Source organism: Podarcis liolepis, assembly GCF_965112155.1.
Source record: "Podarcis liolepis genome assembly, chromosome: 13".
Taxonomy (NCBI): Eukaryota; Metazoa; Chordata; class Lepidosauria; order Squamata; family Lacertidae; genus Podarcis; species Podarcis liolepis.
In genome coordinates, this window is record NC_139573.1 from 33,558,141 (window position 1) to 33,579,417 (window position 21,277).

Consider the following 21,277-nt stretch of genomic DNA (forward strand, 5'->3'; position numbering starts at 1 on the left):
TTTTCTGAAATCTTTGTTTTTATTATTGGACACGCCGTGGAGTGTTCAAGCCACAACACAAAGACAGAACAGAGGCTAGTCAACATGGTCGCAGAAGACGGAACGGTGGCTCATCACTGGACCAGCCAGGTGAGGTGAACGAAGAGCAGGCCGACCTGCTTTGTGGGCCAGACGAGACATTAAAGACAACCAGCACACAGAAAGGAGGGGCAGACAACAAGACAGGACACCAATCTGGATCTGTTGGGCAAGAAATCTTCAGGAAGGGGCAGAGAGGGAGGAGCGAATAACAGGGAATAAATTAAAGCTCCCCCTCCTATGCAGCGATTATCAAAACCCTTTCAGGAAGTATCTCTTAAAATAAAATAGAAGATCAAAGCTGAAAAGTGAGGCTCTGTTTCCAACCGTGTGCAAACCCCACCCTTTCCCAGCAAGGAAGGGAACCAAAGTGCTTTGTAGACATTCAGTTAATGATGCCGCCCACTTCAGACCCATGTAAATGGTGAGGCTGGGCCAGTAAACAAGAAAAAAAGCAGGAAAAGGTTCTTGACCACCTCAGGGTGAGTTGGGCAACACAGTGGTGAACTGCAGTAAAAGAACATAGAGTCTGGACGCTAAAAATATATAACACTGTCATGTCCCTAGGCTGCCCTGCATCCAGATTGGGAATTCAAAGAACTGAGGGCTGCTTCACATGTTGCGTTTCTCCACTTTGGCAGTAGATGTTCGTTTTAATAGTGCTGGGAAAGCTCAGACAGGTTTGCAGGATATAGGAGCATGGAAAATGGTCCTAGGAGTTCTGCATGATGGTCTCATACTTGTGCCTGAACTTTGTAACTTCATAAAGACATGCAGCATTTTCCAGTTACAGTACTTCCCGAAACAGAGTTTGAAAACTGGGTGGGGGATGAAACCAGGAACACAAACCATAAAATTGGAAACTTAGGTGTGAACGGAGCCATTGGACTGAGCTTGCAACACCTTGTAACCCACCAAGCCAAATTAACCATGTGTACTGCAACCCCTCTGGTGTTCAGTAAATCTGGAAATGCAACGATAGTGGGGACTGTCAAACACTCGCTGGTCTGCATTGGCTTGGTGGGCCACAACTTGTGTGGGCCTGCTCTAGACTCAGCCAGAACTTCCTCCTTTCTTCCCTCCCTTCAAAACAGGACCCGAGCCTCAGGATAGTCTATATTCCTCTTGCCACAGCTGAGAAAGAGATCGGAATATGTGTTTTGCTCCCATGATACACACACACCTCTACATTCAATCATAATCGAGGCAGCTTTGAATATCACAAGTTCTGAGAGACCCTGACCTGATGCTGAGGTACAAATTTCTGCAAAGGGCTGTGGGAGTGCCAGTGTTTCCCCACTTTTTAAAATTATTGCTTCAAATGCTGAAGGACTGGGGAGGAGGAGGAGAACGGCTTACAATCCTAGCAAATAGGGAGGGAAGGAGATACCAGAGATGGGGTGATGAAGGGAAACAAAACACACATACACACAATGTCCTGATTCAATGCTATAAGCCCCAACAGTGGCCCAGAACTCAGAGGACTTCCTTAAGGCGTGGGGGAAAGTCCTGGAGTCTCTGCCATACCAGGCATCTCTGGCTCAGAGCGACATTAACCCAATTCCTGTCCTACAGCCACCTTGCGGGGAGAAAGAGAGTTGCCTCAGAGGGCTACCACAGCTTCACATATTATAATCTGCTCCCGGAGCAGGAATTCCTAACCTAGGCCAGGCTTTACCTCAGAACGACCACCGGGAGCGACTTGAAAACAACCAAAAAAACAGGAGGGGAGGGAGGGCGCGACCAGCCACCCCCCAGAAGGAAACTACTAGGTAGTCAGGAGGACCCAAAATGTCCGGTATCCAGGCTTTGCTGTGCAAACAACCACTCCACACTGGAGCGCACATTTGCCACTGTTCTCTGAGCAAAAGGCAGGCTTCGAAAATTTAAAGAGCGGTTTCCCATTTTCAAGTTGCGGGGGGGAGGGGGGGCGTCCAGTCTCGCTGGCCCCACTGCTTCTGCCCCGGAGCCGATTTGTGATTCGGCTGGTGTTAAAGTGCTTCCTGTCGGCATCCGCGGCAACCCAAGGCTCCACACCAAGGTCTGCCTAGCCAGCAGGCAGCAGTTTTGAGGAGGCGAGATGGATCACGGTCGCCTTCCTCAAGTGTGCGAGAGGGGTAGGGCTGCTTTGGAAGTGCATGGCGCAACACCGAAAGGCGTCCCTCCGCTTCACGAGGTGCTGGTAATCCCAGGATTGCATGCCTTGGTCACCTTTGTGCTTATCTAGCAGGGGGTCCTTGCTGTCTGGTCTCCTAACCCCCCGCCCAACCCCCCTGCTTTGGGAGATGGCGGGCAGACACAGCCGCTCCCGCGGTTGCTAACCGCTACCACAAGACGGCGCTGTCCATATTGCTGAAGCCAGGCTCCGCCCTCAGCTTCCAGTAGCTGCTGTTGGTTAACCAGGATTCTTTGCCATTTGCATCCACTTGCCGCCTGCCAGGAAGAAGGAAGAAGAAAAGGAGCCCGTTAGGAGTCAGGGCTAACGGTTTGGTGAGAGGAGATGCGTCTGGAGCCACTACCAATTCATGTTTCAAAAGCAGGACATGTTTTGATTCACCCCTAGGAAGCAGGGAACTAGGATGTTGACGGGATGCAACCTATGGTGTGTGTGTGTGTGTGTGTGTAGTCAATATGCTTACAAAAATAAAAAAGAATCATGTCCCAAAAAAGGATGAATCCCGCAACCTGTATATAGATGCAAATCAAGGAAGACTACATGTTTAATTTTAATTTTGCATCCTCTGCTCTGCTTCTTTAAATGGCAAGGAGACTCGAGTTCCACCTCCTCGCAACAGGACACTTTGCTTCACCAACCATGGCTAACTCCTGGTTTGCTAAATAAACCACAGCTTACATGAACCATGGGTTGGCGTTTATGTAAAAACCTGGCCATAGGCTCCATGGAGGAAGAAACAACAGGAAGCAAAGGAGGAAGCACCTGAAGAAGCGTGCCTGATGAAGAATGTTGTTGTCCTCCATGACCCGACGCCGGTCTCGCTGCAACTGCTCGATTCGCCGCTTCTGCGACTCTGCGGCCTGCACATTTCCCTCTTCTAGGTACCTGGAGAAGTGGGGAGGAGAAGGGCACCAAACCCAGTCGTATTCATTTCCTTTTCATATCAAAAACTTGTGTGTGCACGTCTATGGGGTGTAAATGGCAGCCAGGATATGCAGGAAAGCTTACAATGGCCTTGCATTTTTATTTTTATTTTTAATAATTTTTATTAGTTTTACCATATAAATTATAAAACATACCACAAAACTTCACCACTTTTACAATCTTTTTTTTTTGGACTTCCATCAGCGCCTCTGATGATCCACCATTTTAACCACTTTTTATGCATTTCTTAGATTCATATTGCCTTTAATTATCTTAGCTAACCATCCTCCCTCAATCCCTTTTTGCAATAGTTCCAATAATTCTCACAAAACTTCTTGCAAACCTACAAACGTAGTCTGATCATCACAAATACTTTTCATATAATCTGTAAATTTACTCCAGTCTTCTGTGAATTTCTGGTCCTTGCATTTTTTATGTTCGCTCATTTCCCTAATTTTTGTGTATATCAGCTTTAGCGTGGATGCTGCAAAAAAGGGGATTTCTATGAACGGAAGCTGCCTTGAACACCTTACCAGCAGAAAAGTAGGCTATCTGAAACAAAAGAGGAAAAGACAGTCCCCAATGGCTTTCCTGCCCTCACCTTTGGTCAGGCCTCAGGCGCGTATCTGTGGAGGGAAGGAGACGCTTGAGCTCCGGCGTTAACTCGTTGAGCTCCAAGGCAAACTGAGTGAAACCATAGTTCTTCTCGAAGTCTCGAGGCATGGGGTCTGGAAACAGCAGGGGAGACAAAGGCAGAGGGAGAAAGATTTCAGAAGATCAGGTGCCCACCACCCACTTACTCTGACAGGTTGATCCTACCTAAATCTCTCAAAAGCTGTGGATTGTATTGGATTGTAAGTGGCCTGAGATGAGAGTGGGGACCGCTTGCTGAATTTACATAGGCCTGCCCAAAAGAAGGTGCTCCTTGCCAGAATAAGCACCCTTTTCACTATTGTTTGCTTTGTTGCTTTGTGGCCCAGAGTTAGTTGAACAGAATTTGTTTTTATTTTCCGCCTGTCTCAAAGGTTGTATCCCACGTTCTCAAAGTCATGCACTATCACATAGTTGTGTTTCCAGACAATAGCTGCCCTGGTCTGTTGCATATTTATGTTCCCACATTCATCCTCGAACGTTCCAGACACGTTAAGCAAGGCAAGCTTTCCTGTTTCCTTAAAATGGGGTATGCTGGTTGCTAGACAAGCAAATAGGTCTGAGATGAGGGAGGGAATTAGGACAACGGCTGCTCATGTCACAAAGGATTCTATGCTTCCCAGAGGAACAGGAAGACTTCTTTCTTGCAGTTCCTTTCTGTTATGGACCAATGCAATAAATGCTATTCATTGATTCCTATTCAGTTCTTATGAGATGAGGGTGTTAAGGAACTGGGAGCTTTCTTACTAGTCTATTACTTTCCTCGCCTCCTCAGATTCTAAGATATCACTCCCACTCAGACGGCAAAAGTGGTTCAGGAAAAGATGGGCAAACAGATTCACAGACGCATGGAAGAATGCTATACACGATAAGGATCCATTTGATGGTGGCTCTTGCACAGTCTCCATTCCTTTCAATAGGGCTTCCCCAGGAGAACACCTTAGTGATTTGCGCTCCATGGGTCAGATCAGCTGGCTACCCTTAATGGCCCCCAAATTATGTTGCCAAAGATGTCTGCTTCATGGTAGGGGAGCCTTGGGCTACTTGGACCCTACCCAGCAACAATCCCTCCCACAGCTTCCACACCTTTAGCAGCCATTTTTACATGTACTTCCAAGGTTCAACAACAATAGCTAGAAATTTGATAAATTTGATCTCTGGTTTCAAACTAAGACCAAACACCACCCGCATCAGAAATCCAGGTTCCAGGAGTTTCCACAAAGAACTGTGGAATTGTTGCATTCACGGAACTGTAGCATTTCAGAACGGACTCATCAACCATTGTGGGGCAAGACCTACAGGAGCTCCAGTAACTGCCAGTTTCCCCCATTGCCCCGGTGCAAGCAGTTCCTTACTGGGCCTCCAGATGCACTTGCCGACAGGGGCCACGCCGCGATACAACCCGTCGTGCCACTTCCCGAAGAGCCGGTGGATAACCTTGCCGCTATGGCTGAAAATGGCGCCCTGCACCTCGTTGACCCCGGAACCCCAGTACCGCGCCTGCCAGAGAGGGGAGGGTGCGGTTAGAGCAGGGAGGATGGCTCCACACAATCAGGTGTCAATGCAGGCAGGAACAGGGTGGGATGAAGAGGGCTGGAAGGAGAGATTGAAGGGTGGGAGGGCAGGGAGAAACCTGGGAGTAAAAGGGAGGGAATCAATTTGCGGGTCAGGCATTAGTGTAAGAATTTAAAGGGCTCCAGAGCGGGGAGGGGAATCTCAGGATGGTTAGAGAGAGAGACAGGCTTGGTTTGCATGCCACTTTAAACCATAGTTAAGCTTAACCATGGTTTAAAGCTGGACCATTCAGCAGCTGGTAAAAAGGTAAAGGGACCCCTGACCCTTAGGTCCAGTCGTGGCAGAATCTGAAGTTGCGGTGCTCATCTCGCTTTATTGGCCGGGGGAGCCGGCGTACAGCTTCCAGTTCATGTGGCCAGCATGATTAAGCCACTTCTGGCGAACCAGAGCAGCGCACAGAAACGCCGTTTACCTTCCCGCTGGAGCGGTACCTATTTATCTACTTGCACTTTGACATGCTTTCGAACTGCTAGGTTGGCAGAAGCAGGGACCGAGCAACGGGAGCTCACCCCGTTGCGGGGATTCAAACCACCGACCTTCTGATCGGCAAGTCCTAGGCTCTGTGGTTTAACCCACAGCGCCACCCACGTCCCATAGCATGCTGGTACATAGATGCAAATTGGGCCACTTTGCACCTTCCCTGCTTTTGCAGTGCCATGAGCCAAGCTATGGTTTGGATTAGCATCACTTACAAACCTGGGCTCATGGTTTGTTTCTCTTCAAACAACCAAGGTTTTCTTATTTAGTTTACTGCTCACGGTTTGTTTGGAGGAAAGAAACCAGAAGCCCCAGTTCAAACCTAATGCTAAGCCAAACCATAGGTTATGTCTCAGCAACGTGGCAGCAGAAGGAGTGAAGCAGCTGTTATCTTTGCCATATGCACCATCAAGCTGCCTGTTCATCTTTAAATCATGGTTAAGGTTAACCAAGGTTTAAAGTGCCGCAGAGTGAAGAATCTCCAGTAACAGGCACAGGGAGCGGGGAGAGAAGGGAGAAAGAGACTGAAAGCTCAAAAAAGATGGAGTGAGAACAGGAGTGCAGAATGAAGACACTGAGCAGCAGGGGTGAGGCAGTCCAAGGGGAAGAACCCAGGTACCACAAGATGTTCCAGGAAAGAGGGAGAGGCACCAGAGGGCAGGGCCGTAGCTCTGTGGCAGAACACCTGCCTTGCAATCAGAAGGTCCCATGTTCAATCCTGGGTATCTCCAGGTTTGGCTGAGAAAGACCAACGCCTCAAATCCCATGAAGTCATTGCCAGTCCAAATGTAGACCAAGACTGTGCTGGGATGGGCAAGTGCTGGGAATGTTCAAATTCAGATGCCAGAGGCTGGGTTCAGAGCCAAGAGGGGCAGGATTTGAAGGGGCAAGCACAGAACAGAAGGAGCAGGGGGGTGAGGGAGGAACGCAGACAAAACAGCCCTGGACCAGAACCTACCTTGCAGAAGGTGATCTTGCAGTGGTAGGTGCTGTCTCTCGTGTTCCGGATCAGCACCTCGCCGTAGTGCTCGATCCAGCGCTGCCCACTCAAGATATTGTGGATGCAGGAAGTCACCTTGTTCCATTCGTAGTGATCCCCAAACCTTTCGTTGGGAGAAAGAAAGAAAGGGGGATCCAGGGTCTGGAGGTAGGTGGAAAATCCACCAAGGATCAAAGGGGCAGGAAAGAGGACGGGCGACTCACCTGGGAAGATGGACGTTCACTGTACCCACGGGGATTATCTCCAAGGATTTGCCCCAGAATTTATTTTTCCACTTCATGTCTAAGCAAAACAAAATATTTGGGGTGGGGGTTAGAGAGAGAGAGAAATATGAAAAGTGAGGTCACACTAATTATGTCTTTGGGAGGTAAGCCAAATTGTGAAGTGGGGTGGTGACTGCAGCACAGATTATGAGCCTACTCTAAAGGCATTCTTCTAGGATAGTGTTTCCCAAACTTGGCCCTCCAGCTTTTTTTGAACTACAATTCCCATGATCCCTGACCACTGGTCCTGCTAGCTATGGATGATGGGAGATGTAGTCCGAAAACAGCTGGACACCCAAGTTTGGGAAACACTGTTCTAAGGAAGATGTAGAAAGAAAGAAAGAAAGAAAGAAAGAAAGAAAGAAAGAAAGAAAGAAAGAAAGAAAGAAAGGAAGGAAAGGAAGGAAAGGAGGGAGGGAGGGAGGGGAGGGGAGGGGAGGGGAGGGGAGGGGAGGGAAGGGAAGGGAAGGGAAGGGAAGGGAAGGGAAGGGAAGGGAAGGGAAGACTGAATGAATCCAGTGCTATGGCCAATGGTACCTGCAAGTTGACTTTTCTGACAGAGCCCATCCTGGCCTCCTATTGTCAAATGCAAAGAGGTTTTTGCTTGAGTCCAAGTGTGGGGAACCTTCAGCCCTCCAGATCTTCCTAAACTACAACCACCATAATCCCCTAGTAAGCAGGGCCCAAGATATAGTTCAGCAAAATAAGGAGGGTCACAGGTTCCCCACACATGCTTTTGCTTATCGGTGAGGAAGGGACACATGCTCAGAAAACACTCGTTCATGGTCAAGAGCTGACCCCTCAAATGTTTTAAAATCTGATTTGGGACGGAACTCTGTCGACAACCTGGAACAGTCTTTTTGACCCAAGAAACAAAGCACACACTCCCCCACCCCCAAAGAGAGCTCCAGGGTGCTATTTTCTTTCCCTCCTGCACACTCTTTCCAAGCATGTATTTGCTTTTACCTTGAAGCCTCACCTTGCCAGAATACGAAGTTGTCAGACTCTGCGTGGCAAGCCGAAACAGGAGGATGGTGGCAGACCTGCAGTTTAGGTGGGGGCGGGGGGGGGGCGCAGAAGGAAGATAATAAGCCACCAGCGTTTCAGGGGTGGACACCTTCAAAAAGTGTGCCATTTCAAAAAAAGGAACTGTTTTTTCTTTCTTTCTGCCCACTTAAATGTCAGAGAAATTGGCAGAAATTCAGGTCATGGCTGTAATCTTAAATTGGGGGTTGTGGTTTAACAGGATTTAAAGATTACAAATGTTCTCTGGATTGCACATTAAACATCCAGGTTCAGGGACTGCATTCTGCACAGAGCTACAGATTTAATTTGTGTACCCACACCTGTATACTCTGCATCCAATGTGCTCCCATCGTAGGTTTAAGGAGGACTGTACACACGAGGATAGCCTCAATCCATATCTATCCTGGAGTTTCTGAGGAAATTCTGTGTTAGGATGCATTCCGGCCCCCCGCCCCCAAACGAGCGTGGATCTAAATTGAGGAAGAAAGAAAAAACTAGCTGCGTTTTAAGCTGGTGATATGTATGCAGCCTTAGGCCTTAGGTGGGCCTAAATACTTGGCCTAAGTTACCTCACAGGATTCTTTTCAGGTAAAAACGGGGTGTTCCTTGAAGGAAGTGCCTGGCAAATAAAACTTTTATTGAAAAATCCTGGGCCCAGTGAACTGCTGACGATGGAAACCACAATCTCTTTGCAGGTTTTATTTCAACTCTTGATAGCCCCAAGTGGCTATCAAAGATGCTCACAAAATATCCTCAAAATAAAAGATCACATCCCAGTTTGGTGTCGAGAACAGAAATAACACGGCACCCCATATGGTGCCATGATGATTCCAAGTGGCATTTTCTGCCCTCACCCTTCTTTCTCCTTGGCCTCTGCCTACTAGGCAGCACTGTCCACTGAGGACCTCTGAGGGAAGGGAATGCCCTCAGCCCAAGACGGAGCCCCAAGTCTTCCATTCTGAGTAAGAGCCGGGAGACAAAGGGTTCGGGTCCACACTTCCACTTGCCCCATGTCTAGAAAGCACGGGTCCAATCTGTTTCCCACTTCTCTTGTTCCTTCTAGACATGGGTCTGAGCAGTTTTGCCTTTCCCCCAGCCGCTTTCCCTTGGAAAACACATTCTTCGGTGCTAAATCGGAGCAAACATCAATCTGAAGAAAACTCGATTGACATTTGCTCTGATGCAGTGGGTTTTCCCTGGGGACAAGCAGGAGTGTGGATGAGTCCTTATTTATTTTTGTCCCACCCATGCCCCTCTCTCAGCACCATTCATCCTCTCCTTCCCTCCTAAGCTAAAAAAGCAAAGTCCTGATCCCTTTCGCTGCTCCGTGAGAAACACTCGCCCAACCCCTCTGGACCTGTAAGCCTGAGGCACCTGCCATATTGCTTGGCGGATGAGTGCTCCCCTCTTTCTCGACTGCCCTGCCTGCCTGCCTGCCCCCCTCCCTCTGCTCTCTCCAGCTCCTTACCTGTTCACTTATGAAACGAAAGCCCTTGTCTGGCCGGATGCACTCATACGTTTCTCCAAGCACGGGGTTGAACGGCTTGCTGCCGGCACGGTAGTACGTTGAGGCATAAGCCGATACAGCGAAGGCAGCCATGCAGATCTATGGGAAGGGAAGGGAGATAAACATTAGGGACAGAGAAAAGTGGGGGTGGGGGACAACACATAACCAGCTGAGAAAATACTGTGATTGTAAAGGCCAAGGGAAAGGACGACCACTGGGTTAAAGCTGACCAAAAGTCCAGAGGTAGCAGCCTTATTATCAATTTACGATGGGGTGGAAGGTTCGCAGGCTATGAAGGAACTTGCTCACAAATTTATCGACAGCTGCGAGAATTATGATAACTAGGCAGGGGAAAGCAGAATATAAAATGGAAGAATGGCATAAAGGGGTGTGGGATATAGCTATTAATGACAAATTAACATGTGCCATTAAGGTAAGACGGCAAATATGCAGGAGAAATTATTTCGAGGAGATGTGGAAGGTGTTTGTAGGATTTGTACTGTTACAACGTAAAGGGGTCAAACCATAGCAAGAGGTGTTGAAATTTTGGGAGGTTGGATAGTTACAATGGAACGGTCTCGGTGGTGGGGTGCACATTTTTATTCTTATTTATTTATGATTATTACTTTGTCTAAATAAATAAATAAATAAATTCTTTAATAATAATAATAATAATCCCCCCTCCCTGCCAAAAGGGAAAGGACGACGATGTTCTGTCAGTCTCATTGCAGACTTTTGATTGGGTGGGTTCAATCTCAGGCCAAGTAAGAAGATTCAGGCCAAAGGGATGAAAGAACCTCAGGCCCAGAGGCCAAATGCAGGCCTTCGATCTGGCCCTCAGGACTCTCCCTGGGCCACACCTGTCACTGCCCCTGATTTGCGCCTGCCTTGAAGCCTTTTATATTTGGCCTGCCTGGAATGTGACCTCCAATTCTCTTTTTCCCCACCAAGAGCTGGTCCCCCAAGGGATACACATGGATGACCTTCTCGCCTGACCAACACAACCCCTGTTCCAAGATGGCGGCCTGGTTAAGGCAATAAAGAGGGCGAGGCCAAATACCAGTCTTTCACAGGGGTCCAGGTTGCGGCTGGCCGCATCCAGCAGGGCACTGTACTCAAGTTCTTCGCAGAGGCGCTGCAGCGTGTTGAGGGGCTCGTTCAGCTGAACCGGCATGGAGACCTTGGAGAGATCCTTGCCGATGTTGTTGCGGAGGATGTTCCAGACGCTGACGTCGCTGGCATGGACGTGGGAGGCCGGGAGGCAGTTCCGTCGGATGATCCCGGGACCCGGCCCGGGGAGGTACAAAGGGAGAGGCACTGGCAGGCCAAGGCTCATCTCAGAGGTGTCCCCAACACAGGGCATGGCGCCTGGGCCTATAGGGAAGCACAGAAGCAGTTCCTGTCAGGTCTTAAAAGAGACCCTACGCCTGGCTGTGAAACTGAGAGGCAAGATGGCTGAAGAAACGTATTTAATGTTGTTGCTCTTCGGAGTACGAAACCCGTTTCATCTCCTCAGAGCCAGGAAACACCCTGTTTTGCAAACCTGAATTCCAAACCCCAGTTTTGTCTCTGCAGTGATTCGTGACAAAGAGCTTGCCTCCTCCTTGTCTGACTCATCGCGGTGCTTCCTCCGCCTCTTCCTGCGCATTTGAGATTAGGAGCCAGAAATCAGCCTCCTCCAGGCAGGGACTTTTAGATATTCCCTCTCTGTCTAGTTTGCCCATGACGTGGGTGTATGAGGCTTCTGTGTTACAAGAAGCACAGCCCCAAACTCTGAGGACCCCCCCCCACTCCCTGCAAAGAAGCCGAACACGGCCCATTTTATACACAATTTCCGCACAAAGAGCCCTTGTGAACTACATGACCCAAATTTGTATTTGTGTGTGTTTAATTTGAATTCAATTTGAATTCAATTCAATTTGAATTCAGTCTTTCTTTACTGTTGTGTTATTGAACTAGATGTTGCTGCTAAGATAAATAAAAAATTTAAAAATGTTAAACGTCTAGCATTTTGTTTCCAGCAGCGGTCAGTCAGATGCTTCTATGAAGGTCACAGGAAGAATAGGATGCAATACTTTTTCCTTTCTGTGCTGAATGCCAGCTTCTGATATTCAGAAGTATAGTGGCTCTGAATATGGAAGCTCCACTAAGTGGATAACAGTTAGGGATAGACAACAAACACACACAAATCCTCCAGGGGTTTGTTCTTTTGCTTTTAAAGCCATCTAACCTAGCAGCTAAGGGACACGGGTGGCGCTGTGGGTTAAACCACAGAGCCTAGGACTTGCTGATCAGAAGGTCGGCGGTTCGAATCCCCGCAAAGGGGTGAGCTCCCGTTGCTCGGTCCCAGCTTCTGCCAACCTAGCAGTTTGAAAGCATGTCAAAGTGCAAGTAGACAAATAGGTACCACTCCAGCGGGAAGGTAAACGGCATTTCCGTGAGCTGCTCTGGTTCGCTTAGTCATGCTGGCCACAGGACCCGGAAGCTGTATGCTGGCTCCCTCAGCCAATAAAGCGAGATGAGCGCCGCAACCCCAGAGTCAGTCACAACTGTACCTAATGGTCAGGGGTCCCTTTACCTTTACTTAACCTAGCAGCTAAGGCCAGACCTTGTAATAGTGCAGGAGTGGGAAGCTTGCAGCCCTGACTCGCTTCATGACAGTGGGAAGGAGCATGACAGGGAAGGAGGAAGGCAAGATGGAGACAAATTAGGGTGCTAGGAAGGGAGAGTCAAAATGGGGGGAGCGATGGGGAAAGAAGCGGGGGGGGGAGGAAGCCCCCTCTGCTAGTGATCAGATCAGACCTCAGCAAGAGGGATCTGTGTGCGCTCCCCACCCACCCTTAGCAGCCCACAGGGTGTGGAGGAAGAGGGAGGGAGAGAGAAAGCGGTGGCTGGGAAAAAGAAAGCAAGAAATGAGGCTGGGTCAGGGTCAGGGGCAGAAAAGGGGTCCCACCCACTTTCAGCTCTGGGTGACCCACCCTGCTCCCAGTTATCCCCTAGGAATGTTGCTCTCCACAGCCCCGCACCTCCTGTGGAAGTGAAATCCAAAAGGTCAATCATTTGTTATGTGAATGGTGCCTATTCCAACTCTTGTACTATTACTATTTTGTATAACTTACTCTGGGAGGTCGGCATATACTTGGGGACGGCAGGTGACATTTATAAAAAGGATGGATTACCTCCAGCTCATTGCTCTTTAGTGCCCTCCAGATGTTGTTCGCCTACAACTCCCATCAGCCCCAACGAGCAAGGACATTTGTTGAGGTAATGGTGGGAGTTGTAGGCCACGGGTCCCCTGCCCCCGATTTATCCCCTCCCCTAGTCGCAGCTCTGTTCTGTAGCTCCTCCTCTGCAAGCACACCCACCCTGATCACCTCCTGGAACAAGTACCTTTGAGACAACGCCCTGGTCCTCCCGCCATGTCTGTGGCTTCCTCCAAGATGCTGTTAGTCACCTCGCTGATGCAGGACTCGTCGTCTGTGGCCTGGAGGAGCAACAGAGGTTACACAGGCCAAGGGAAGTGGTGGGCTTGCCAGGAAAGAGGAATGACGGGGAAGAGGAGTTGGTGGCTGTGTTGAGTTTAAATGGAATCAGAGGCAGGACAGAAGGCTAGGACTTAGGCAAGGGGCATGGAACCCAATGCAACTTTTCTTATATAAAAAGGCCCAGCAAAAATCCAACAGGGATGCTTTTGGAAAATGGCGTCAGGGTGGACTGACAGCACAGATTTAGTCAGCGCAATCTCCATTCTCCTTCCCTATCAAGTTTCAAAGCAAGAGTGGTGAGCCTTTGTCCCTCCAGATGTTGTCTCTGTTCAACAGCCATGCTTGATGGGGGCTGATGGGAATTGTAGTTCAGCAAGACCTGGAGGAACAAAGGTTCCTCACTTTAAAGGGAGAGGCCACTGGGAAGGCCCTGAGCCTTATGTGCTCTTGGCCCTATAGCGAAAATGGGGCAGAGGCAATTTGGCCCTGAAATTCATCCCCAGCAAAATGACTGAACCTGGAAGCCGGGAAAGATATGTGGGAAGCAAAGGCTGCTTCTCCCGTGAAGTGTAGGGTAGAAGGAGAGACAGAGGACAAAGAAGAGAGAAAGATTTCACAGGATTCTCCAGGTCCACATTGCAGAGACGGTAAGGACTGTGACACAGAACTCTTCGAAGCAATCGAAAGAAGAAGCCACCAGTTGAGGCCTTGGACATCAAAGGAATAGCAAGTTGGGAAAGCCCAGCCTTCCCCTCAGACGCCTTCAAGACTCATGGGAAGAGCTGCATGCAAGCAGGGGATTGTGACATTCAATACCATAGTGCTCCTGAGTCTCTCAATTTGAAGCAGGCACCTAGAGTTGTGTCCGAAAGGGGAAAGGTGGTAGAAAAGCAGCAGGAGGAGGAAGAGAGGCCTAAGAGAACACACTGTAGAACTGGGCTAAGCCTGGATCTTCTAGAAGGAAGAGGGAGTGAGAGAAAGAGACTGGACATAAAAGATCTGGGCAGATGTATATGAGGAGTTGGGGTGGGAATAGGCCACTGGGGGGATTTGGGGGGGACAGCAGCTGCTAGGCGGAGGGGAGTGGCTTTGCTGCTGGCTAATTCACAAAAGGATGAGAGAGAGAGAGAAAAGACGACAGTGAAGAAACAGCAACAAAAATGTAATTCTATTTTTTTTTTTTTAAAAACAAACCTTACACAGATATGGAGCCTCTGACACAAGATCATACCCTGAAAAGCTGGATTAAAATCTAAATCCAATTTATTTACCATTCCCACTGCTTTTTTTAAAAAGAAATGCTGCCAAGGCCTATCTTTTAAAAAATGAATCACTCACCAACAGTTGTTTATGAGCATATGAGCTCAGATGTGCAGGAAGTTAATTGGGCAACATTATTGTACATTTTCTTGTGGTTGCTGGTTATTTTTTTTTTTTTAATAATTTTATTAGTTTTCCATTAAAAACAAATCAAATCCAATCATAATCCAAATCAAAGAAAAAAGCACACAAAAAAACCAAATTACAATCTGAATTATTGTGGGAGGCAGCCATTTCCCACAGCAGGAAGCTGGAAGTCCTATTATTTAAAGGTTGCTGGTTATTTTTTCAGGCATCAGCAGGTAGAGACACTGACCTTATTCACACTTACCTTTCCTTCACTTTTTCCAGGCACAGCCTGCTCTTTAAAGCTCTGTGTCTAAGCATTTTTCATGCTCCAGAGCTTTCCCGGCAAAAACCTGCTCTTTAGCGCTCAACCAGAGCAAACGTCCATCTGCAGAAACCCCGAACTGACGTTTGCTCTGATTGAGCGCTAAAGGGTGGGTTTTCTACTGAAACAACCACTCTCTCCTAACAGCCTGTAAGAACACCTTGCAATTAATCTGCGGCAAGGAAGATTATGTTGGGATCAGCTATAATTTCACCTGTTGATGTGTGTCACCATAAATGATGGGTTTTGACCATTTGCTCTCAATTACCACAATCATTTTGTTTATTTATATGGGGAACCCGTGTACCTCCAGATGGTGGAAGCTGTAGCCCGGGAACAACTAGTGGGCCACAGATTCCTGTTTTAAAGACTCCCCCCCCCCCAAATGGCTACATCCACCAACCTCGTTCTCAGATGAGCTGGCCGACAGGAAAACCTCGCAGGCATCGAAGAACTCCGTGTGCGAGTCGGAGAGAGACACGATGCTGCGATTGGAGAGCTGCTGCTCCTGACCTTTAACCAACAGGGCATCCGGCTAGAGGGCAGAGAAAGAAAAAAAATGTTGCCAAGAGATCCAGTCAAAGGCGACTGTGGGGTTGCAGCGCTCATCTCGCTTTTAGGCCAAGGGAGCCGGCATTTGTCCACAGAGAGCTTTCTGGGTCCTGTGGCCAGCATGACTAACCCACTTCTGGCGCAACGGGACACCATTACGGAAACCAGAGCACACGGAAACGCCATTTGCCTTCCCACCACAGTGGAACCTATTTATCTACTTGCTCTGGTGTGCTTTCGAACTGCTAGGTTGGCAGGAGCTGGGACAGAGCAACAGGAGCTCACCCCACCGTAGGGATTCGAACTGCCAACCTTCTGATCGGCAAGCCCAAGAGTCTCAGTGGTTCAGACCACAGTGCCACCCGCATCCCTTAACCTGAAAGTAGAGGGCCTCTGGCAATCACTGCCAATAGCTGTGGATGAACCTCACCTTCCATGAATCTCTCTATAGTCCTTTTCAAAAATCTAACATCCAACCTAATGGCCAGAGTCACAACCTGTGTAAGTAATGGCTTTTAGTGGTTTGGAAGGGATCAGCCTGCCTTAGGGACTCAGGAGTTTGTTTGGTCTGTTTATATTGCAGTGGATCAGCCCAATCCATCACTCCTGAACTTGCTTCCAAATTGGACTCCAAAGGCTCATCCACACACAAATTGCATACAATTTAAATGCAGGCTTTTTTTTCTTTCCGAAAAGTTACATGCAACACGACGGAACAGATCTATGAGCGACCACTAGAGAAACTCAAAACAGGATGGAATATGGCTGCTTAGTTCATCTCTGGGTTTGCCTGGAGCACTCTGCAATACTCTCCGATCAGGTTAAGAGCCTGCAGCAACCTTTGCCAACCTGGTGCCCTCCAGCTGTTTTGGAATAAGACTCCTATCAGCCCCAGCTAGCATGCAGCGGCACAGGTTTCTCCGCTGTAAAGAAAAGGAAAGCTTACCTCATCAGGGTTAAATGAGGCAAAGGAGTCCAGGGTTGTGTCCGAGGAGATGGAGAGAGAATGGAAACGGCGTATACATTCCATATTGTCCAGTGTCTGCAGAGAAGCCAGGTGGGGGGGAAAGGAGGAATTTAGAGAGGGCCGCGGAATGTAGATAAAGAAATTGCCCTGTAGAGCATCATAGACCAGGCAATGCTTAAATTTCTCAAACATGAGGTACCAGCACTCAAAACCACCAGAAAGATACGGAACCCCTCCAAACTGGGGTTTGTTGGTTTTGGGGGTGTATCCTGCAACATGTCATTGATGCAATAATAGTAAATTATTATCTATTATCTACAGGTGGCGACTATTTTAGGTGTGTCCTATTGACGTGCAATCACCAATGTGTGGGACTTTTTGGACCTGGAAGAAGGCAGAACAGGGGTGGGGCTTATACAGGCTCCACCGAGGCATTTGGGGGCCACGGATTTTATCACATCATTGTCATTTGGAAGGGCACTCTTGCAATATAGCGCAACAAACGCGAGGCAAAAATTAAATAAATTAAGTGGCATGTTTGTGGTGCACTATTTGACAGGGCTTTAGCATGCACCGATTGGAAACAAAAGCAGTATGCCTGCCCCAAAACGTTCGCAGGAGCATTGAAAACGGGAACGCTTATACCTGCCCCAAATCCATCATGAATGCACAACCAAAAACAGACATCTGTGGAGCCCCATATTCTCTATGACTTGGGGATGTACATAAATCAAAGATGGAAAACTTCTTTTGGTCAAGGTTTGCATTCCCTTAGAAGGGCTGGGGTTTATGTGCCCAAAGCCACCTGAAGAAGTGGGGGCAGAGCCAGTCAGACTCCCTTTACCTGCCTGAAATTAAGTTCATGCTCTTGACTTTATATAGCCCTTATTTTTTTGCTCCATAAGACGCACCTAGTTTCTAGAGGGGGAATGCAAGAATTTTTTTTTTTTTTAAAGGGAGCGCTGAGCAGAGCCTGGGATGCATCCCAGGCTCTGCTCAGCGCTCCCTTTCACGAGCCGAATGGAGCGTGTGTGTGGCACTTGCAGGCTTTTCCCCAGGAGGGAGAAAAGCCCCCAAGAGCCGCACACACGCTCCACGTGGCTCGTGAAAGGGAGCGCGGCTCTTGGGGGCTTTTCTACGAGGTGGGAGAAGGACAGCCCCTCAGTGACAGGCTGCCCTTCTCCCACCTCGTAGAAAAGCCCGCAAGAGCTGCGCGGAGCGTGTGTGCGGCTCTTGGGGGCTTTTCCCGCCTGCCTTCGCTCCATAAGACGCACACACATTTCCCCTTACTTTTTAGGAGGGAAAAAGTGTGTCTTATGGAGCAAAAAATACGGTACTGTACACTGATTGAGCTATTCTGTGCCAATGCTGCAGTATCCTGCATATTTTGGGTTGTTGTTTTTTGGTATAAGCATCTAACATTTTTTTTAATAATTCTATACCAGCAAAGTTTTAAAACCAGCAATTGGCGAGCCTGCCAGAAGACAGAGGGAGGAGCCTTACCCCGGCTGCTGCCATGCCGATGCCACCCCCACGACCACCCTGGGCGGAAGGCATAGTGGAGCGTTGCAGATCGAGCGTCTGCTGCAGTTCTTGGAGACGGTCTCGCTCCGCCGTCAGCACGGCCAGCACGCTACTGAGGGAGCCATGAACTGGCGAAGGAGGAAAGCACATTTCAAAGCAGATCCCATCATTCATAAGGAACCAGGCATTTGGCAAGGACTCCGGAATCCTTGGAATGATCAACTTTTGTTTTTAAAGGAAGGAGCTCAAGTTTCTAGCCCTTAAGGCCACCTTGACTAATTTGAAAACAAATGTACGTAACACCCAATGAAAACTCAAGAAGTGGAGCAAAGTGTGTGAGCAGAATTGGCTAACAAGGCGTGTGTGTGTATATATATATATATATTTATATAATAATAATAAATTTTATTTATACCCCGCCCTCCCCGGCCAGAGCCGGGCTCAGAACGGCTAACACTAGTAAAATTACAGTAAAAACATAATAGGAAAAGAAAAAAAAACAATTTAAAATACAGGTTAAAATGCAATTTAAAATGCAGCCTCATTTTAAAAGTAGCCCATAGATACACTCCCCTTGTTCTGCAGAAGCTGAACTAGTTATGTAAAACAAGAACATTTCTGCAATTTATGCAGGACACAAAATCCAGCTTTCCTTTGTACAAAATCTGGGTTGCTTCAGTCACAACACTGTGATTTATCGCGGCAAAGAATAGGTTGTGGAAATGGGGGGAATTAAACCCCTCCCCAAAAAAGTAACAAGCCCATAAAACAATCTTTCCTTCCAATCTCTCTCATGCTCCTGCTCTCTGTCGACCTTCGACATCCCTCTCCACCCACAACAAAAATAACAAATAAAGGTAAAGTAGGACTGTCATTCCTGAGCGTTGCAAACAACAATAGCCAACACCTGCCGCAAGCTGACCTTTCTGAGCTAAAATCCAGAAACTTCTCTGCAGCTGGCTGTATTCCGGAGGGACGCTAAAGATGGCTTGGTTCTGACAGGATTCCAAATATCTCGAAAGGTTGGGCACAGAGCCATGCAGGCGCCCCACCTGCAGGTGACAAAACACTTCTGGTTTAGACACCCAAGTAGAGCATTTCCCCAATCACACCCTCTCCCCTTCCATATTACTTAAAAGCAGTGCTTTTTTTTCCTGCGGAGATGCAGGGGTACGCATACCCCAAACGTTTTGTAAATCTTTGTACTTTTGTCCATTTACTGTATTTATTTCCCCTGATTTGAACTATAAAATGGTGATTTTCTTGAGTCAAAATTAGAGTACCCCTAAACTTTTTTTAGAAAAAAGCACTACTCAAAAGGCTTTTCTCCTCTGTCCCAGAAAATCATTGCTCTCTCAATAACAGCAAGACAATGCAAAATGCCACCCTCCACTTTCTAAGCTAGACACACACCCTCTCACCCCCCCCCCATATAACAGTGATGGCCAAACGTGGCCCTCCAGATGTTTTGGGACTACAACTCCCACCATCCCTAGCTAACAGGACCAGCGGTCAGGGATGATGGGAATTGTAGTCCCAAAACAGCTGGAGGGGCAAGTTTGACCATCACTGCCATATCAGAACAGTCACCCCCAGTCCCAAGCCAGCTCACCCTGCCTATCGTGTCGTCTTTTGCAAAACTCTGAGTGCACCAAATGCGGGTGGATCTCTTCCCCTTCCTGGGTCTCTCCGTACCCGCTGAGGTCTGTAAAAAAAATCAAGAAAGAGTCTCCTGCCACAGCTACCATCGAAAGTTTATTCAGCGTCAGAGAACTCAAAGCAGGAATTCCTCAATTTGTAAGAGTGGGTACATAACCATGCAAATCCGTTCAAAGCCCATGGTTGGTACATGACTGAAATGGCAAGAAAGCAACTCCAGAGCCAGTGGCAACTGCACTGTAGGGGGTTGGGCTAGATGACCTTTGGGATCCCTTACAAATCTATTATTATTATTATTATTATTATTATTATTATTATTATTATTATTATTCCGCCCTATACCCGGAGGACTCAGGGCAGTTCACAGAAAAAAATCCAAATATAAAACCACAAAATAAATAATCAAAACAAAAACAACAACCCAAATAACAGAATCTACAATTCTATTATTCCACAGGACGGCTTACAATATAAAAACACAAAAATGCATAATATGGTAACAAACAAAAGCAATTAAAAATGCACAGTTTAAAAGGCCATAGGTTGTTGAAGTAGCCGAAGGCCTGGGAAAAGTGGAATGTTTTTGCCTGGCGCCTAAAGATATGTAATGAAGGCGCCAGGAGAGCTTCCCTGAGGAGAGCATCCCACAAGTGGGGAACCACTGCAGAGAAGGCCCCCCTCTGGACCTCTCGTGGAGGAGGCACACAAAAAGGGGCCTCAGGGGAGGATGATCTGTTGCCATCGCCACTCTACATACCTGACTATTGGAGATGAGGGGAGCAGATGGAATGCGGTGCAGGGTCTCCAAACTCTGCAGCATCCGGTTGAGCTCTTGAAGTTTTCCCTGACATTCGGAGAGTTCTGAGGAAAAAAGAAACCAAACGTTACGCGCGTGAAAATTTTGCACTCGGAAAGAGCATGCATGGGCAATGTCTGCAGATTTAACATGGCAGAAACAGGCCAGGAAGTCAGGAGGCGGGACTTCCTGTCTGTTGAGCACATCGGCTCTTTGGTCGGTCAGCATTCGGAAGAGAACGCGGACTATATCATGGCAGCACTGTAGAGCAGGGGTCGGCAAACTACGGCCCGCAGGCCGGATCTGACCAATTTGCCCTCAGGATCCGGCCTGCTGACGGTCCGTGGATCGTGTGGATTCTGTTTGTTAATTTTTTTTCTGCACCGCCATTTTTTGGGGGCGCCATTTCCCCTCTCCCTCTCACACACCATGGCGCCTCCTCCCTCCTCCTCCTGGCTTCTCCCTGCCCTGCGTAGAGGAGGAAGGGGGCTGGGATGAGCTGGCTGAGCGCCATTTTGGGCAGCACCTCTCCGGAGCCAGCCCACCCTTGCGCCAGCAGAACCACAGGTAGGCAGGGGGAGGGGCTGGGGGGAGAGAGAAGCCCCCTCCGCCATGTGTGTGTGTGTGCGTGCATGCAGTCCGGCCCACCACAAGGTCTGGGGGACGGTGAACCGGCCCCCTCCCAAAAAAGTTTGCTGACCTCTGCTGTGGAGACATTGGGTGGATGGCTTGCACTTCAAGCATAGTTTGGAAGCCAAATTCCCACAAAGAACTACAGCATGCACAGCCACTCTGACCCACAGGCTGCCCCTTCATTCTCCTTCGTTCTGGCTTATAACGGCCACTGATTCCTGCCCCCCTCCAACTCCTTAGCCCACTTCTGATCTGCTGACCCTCCCCAGGGAA

General features: G+C 48.4%; 1 protein-coding gene across 6 annotated transcripts in view; it reads right to left on the reverse strand.

Annotated features, from left to right (window-relative positions):
• The window catches only part of OSBPL7 (oxysterol binding protein like 7), a 35,342-nt gene continuing 14,065 nt past the window's right edge, over nucleotides 1-21,277 (reverse strand). For 3 of the 6 annotated variants that reach the window (XM_083469585.1, XM_083469587.1, XM_083469586.1), the window contains exons 8-23: nucleotides 20,333-20,436; nucleotides 19,529-19,621; nucleotides 18,839-18,968; nucleotides 17,896-18,044; nucleotides 16,372-16,467; nucleotides 15,277-15,408; nucleotides 13,068-13,161; nucleotides 10,738-11,051; nucleotides 9,639-9,776; nucleotides 8,124-8,187; nucleotides 7,085-7,163; nucleotides 6,840-6,984; nucleotides 5,185-5,329; nucleotides 3,780-3,906; nucleotides 3,017-3,139; nucleotides 1-2,511 (exon numbers count right to left, since the gene is read on the reverse strand). In XM_083469585.1, coding sequence (XP_083325711.1) covers nucleotides 2,403-2,511; nucleotides 3,017-3,139; nucleotides 3,780-3,906; nucleotides 5,185-5,329; nucleotides 6,840-6,984; nucleotides 7,085-7,163; nucleotides 8,124-8,187; nucleotides 9,639-9,776; nucleotides 10,738-11,051; nucleotides 13,068-13,161; nucleotides 15,277-15,408; nucleotides 16,372-16,467; nucleotides 17,896-18,044; nucleotides 18,839-18,968; nucleotides 19,529-19,621; nucleotides 20,333-20,436 — 2,042 coding nt within the window. In that variant the 3' untranslated portion in view covers nucleotides 1-2,402. The remainder of the gene's footprint in view (nucleotides 2,512-3,016; nucleotides 3,140-3,779; nucleotides 3,907-5,184; nucleotides 5,330-6,839; nucleotides 6,985-7,084; nucleotides 7,164-8,123; nucleotides 8,188-9,638; nucleotides 9,777-10,737; nucleotides 11,052-13,067; nucleotides 13,162-15,276; nucleotides 15,409-16,371; nucleotides 16,468-17,895; nucleotides 18,045-18,838; nucleotides 18,969-19,528; nucleotides 19,622-20,332; nucleotides 20,437-21,277) is intronic. The other 3 variants (XM_083469588.1, XM_083469589.1, XR_014518102.1) reach the window with 2 other exon arrangements.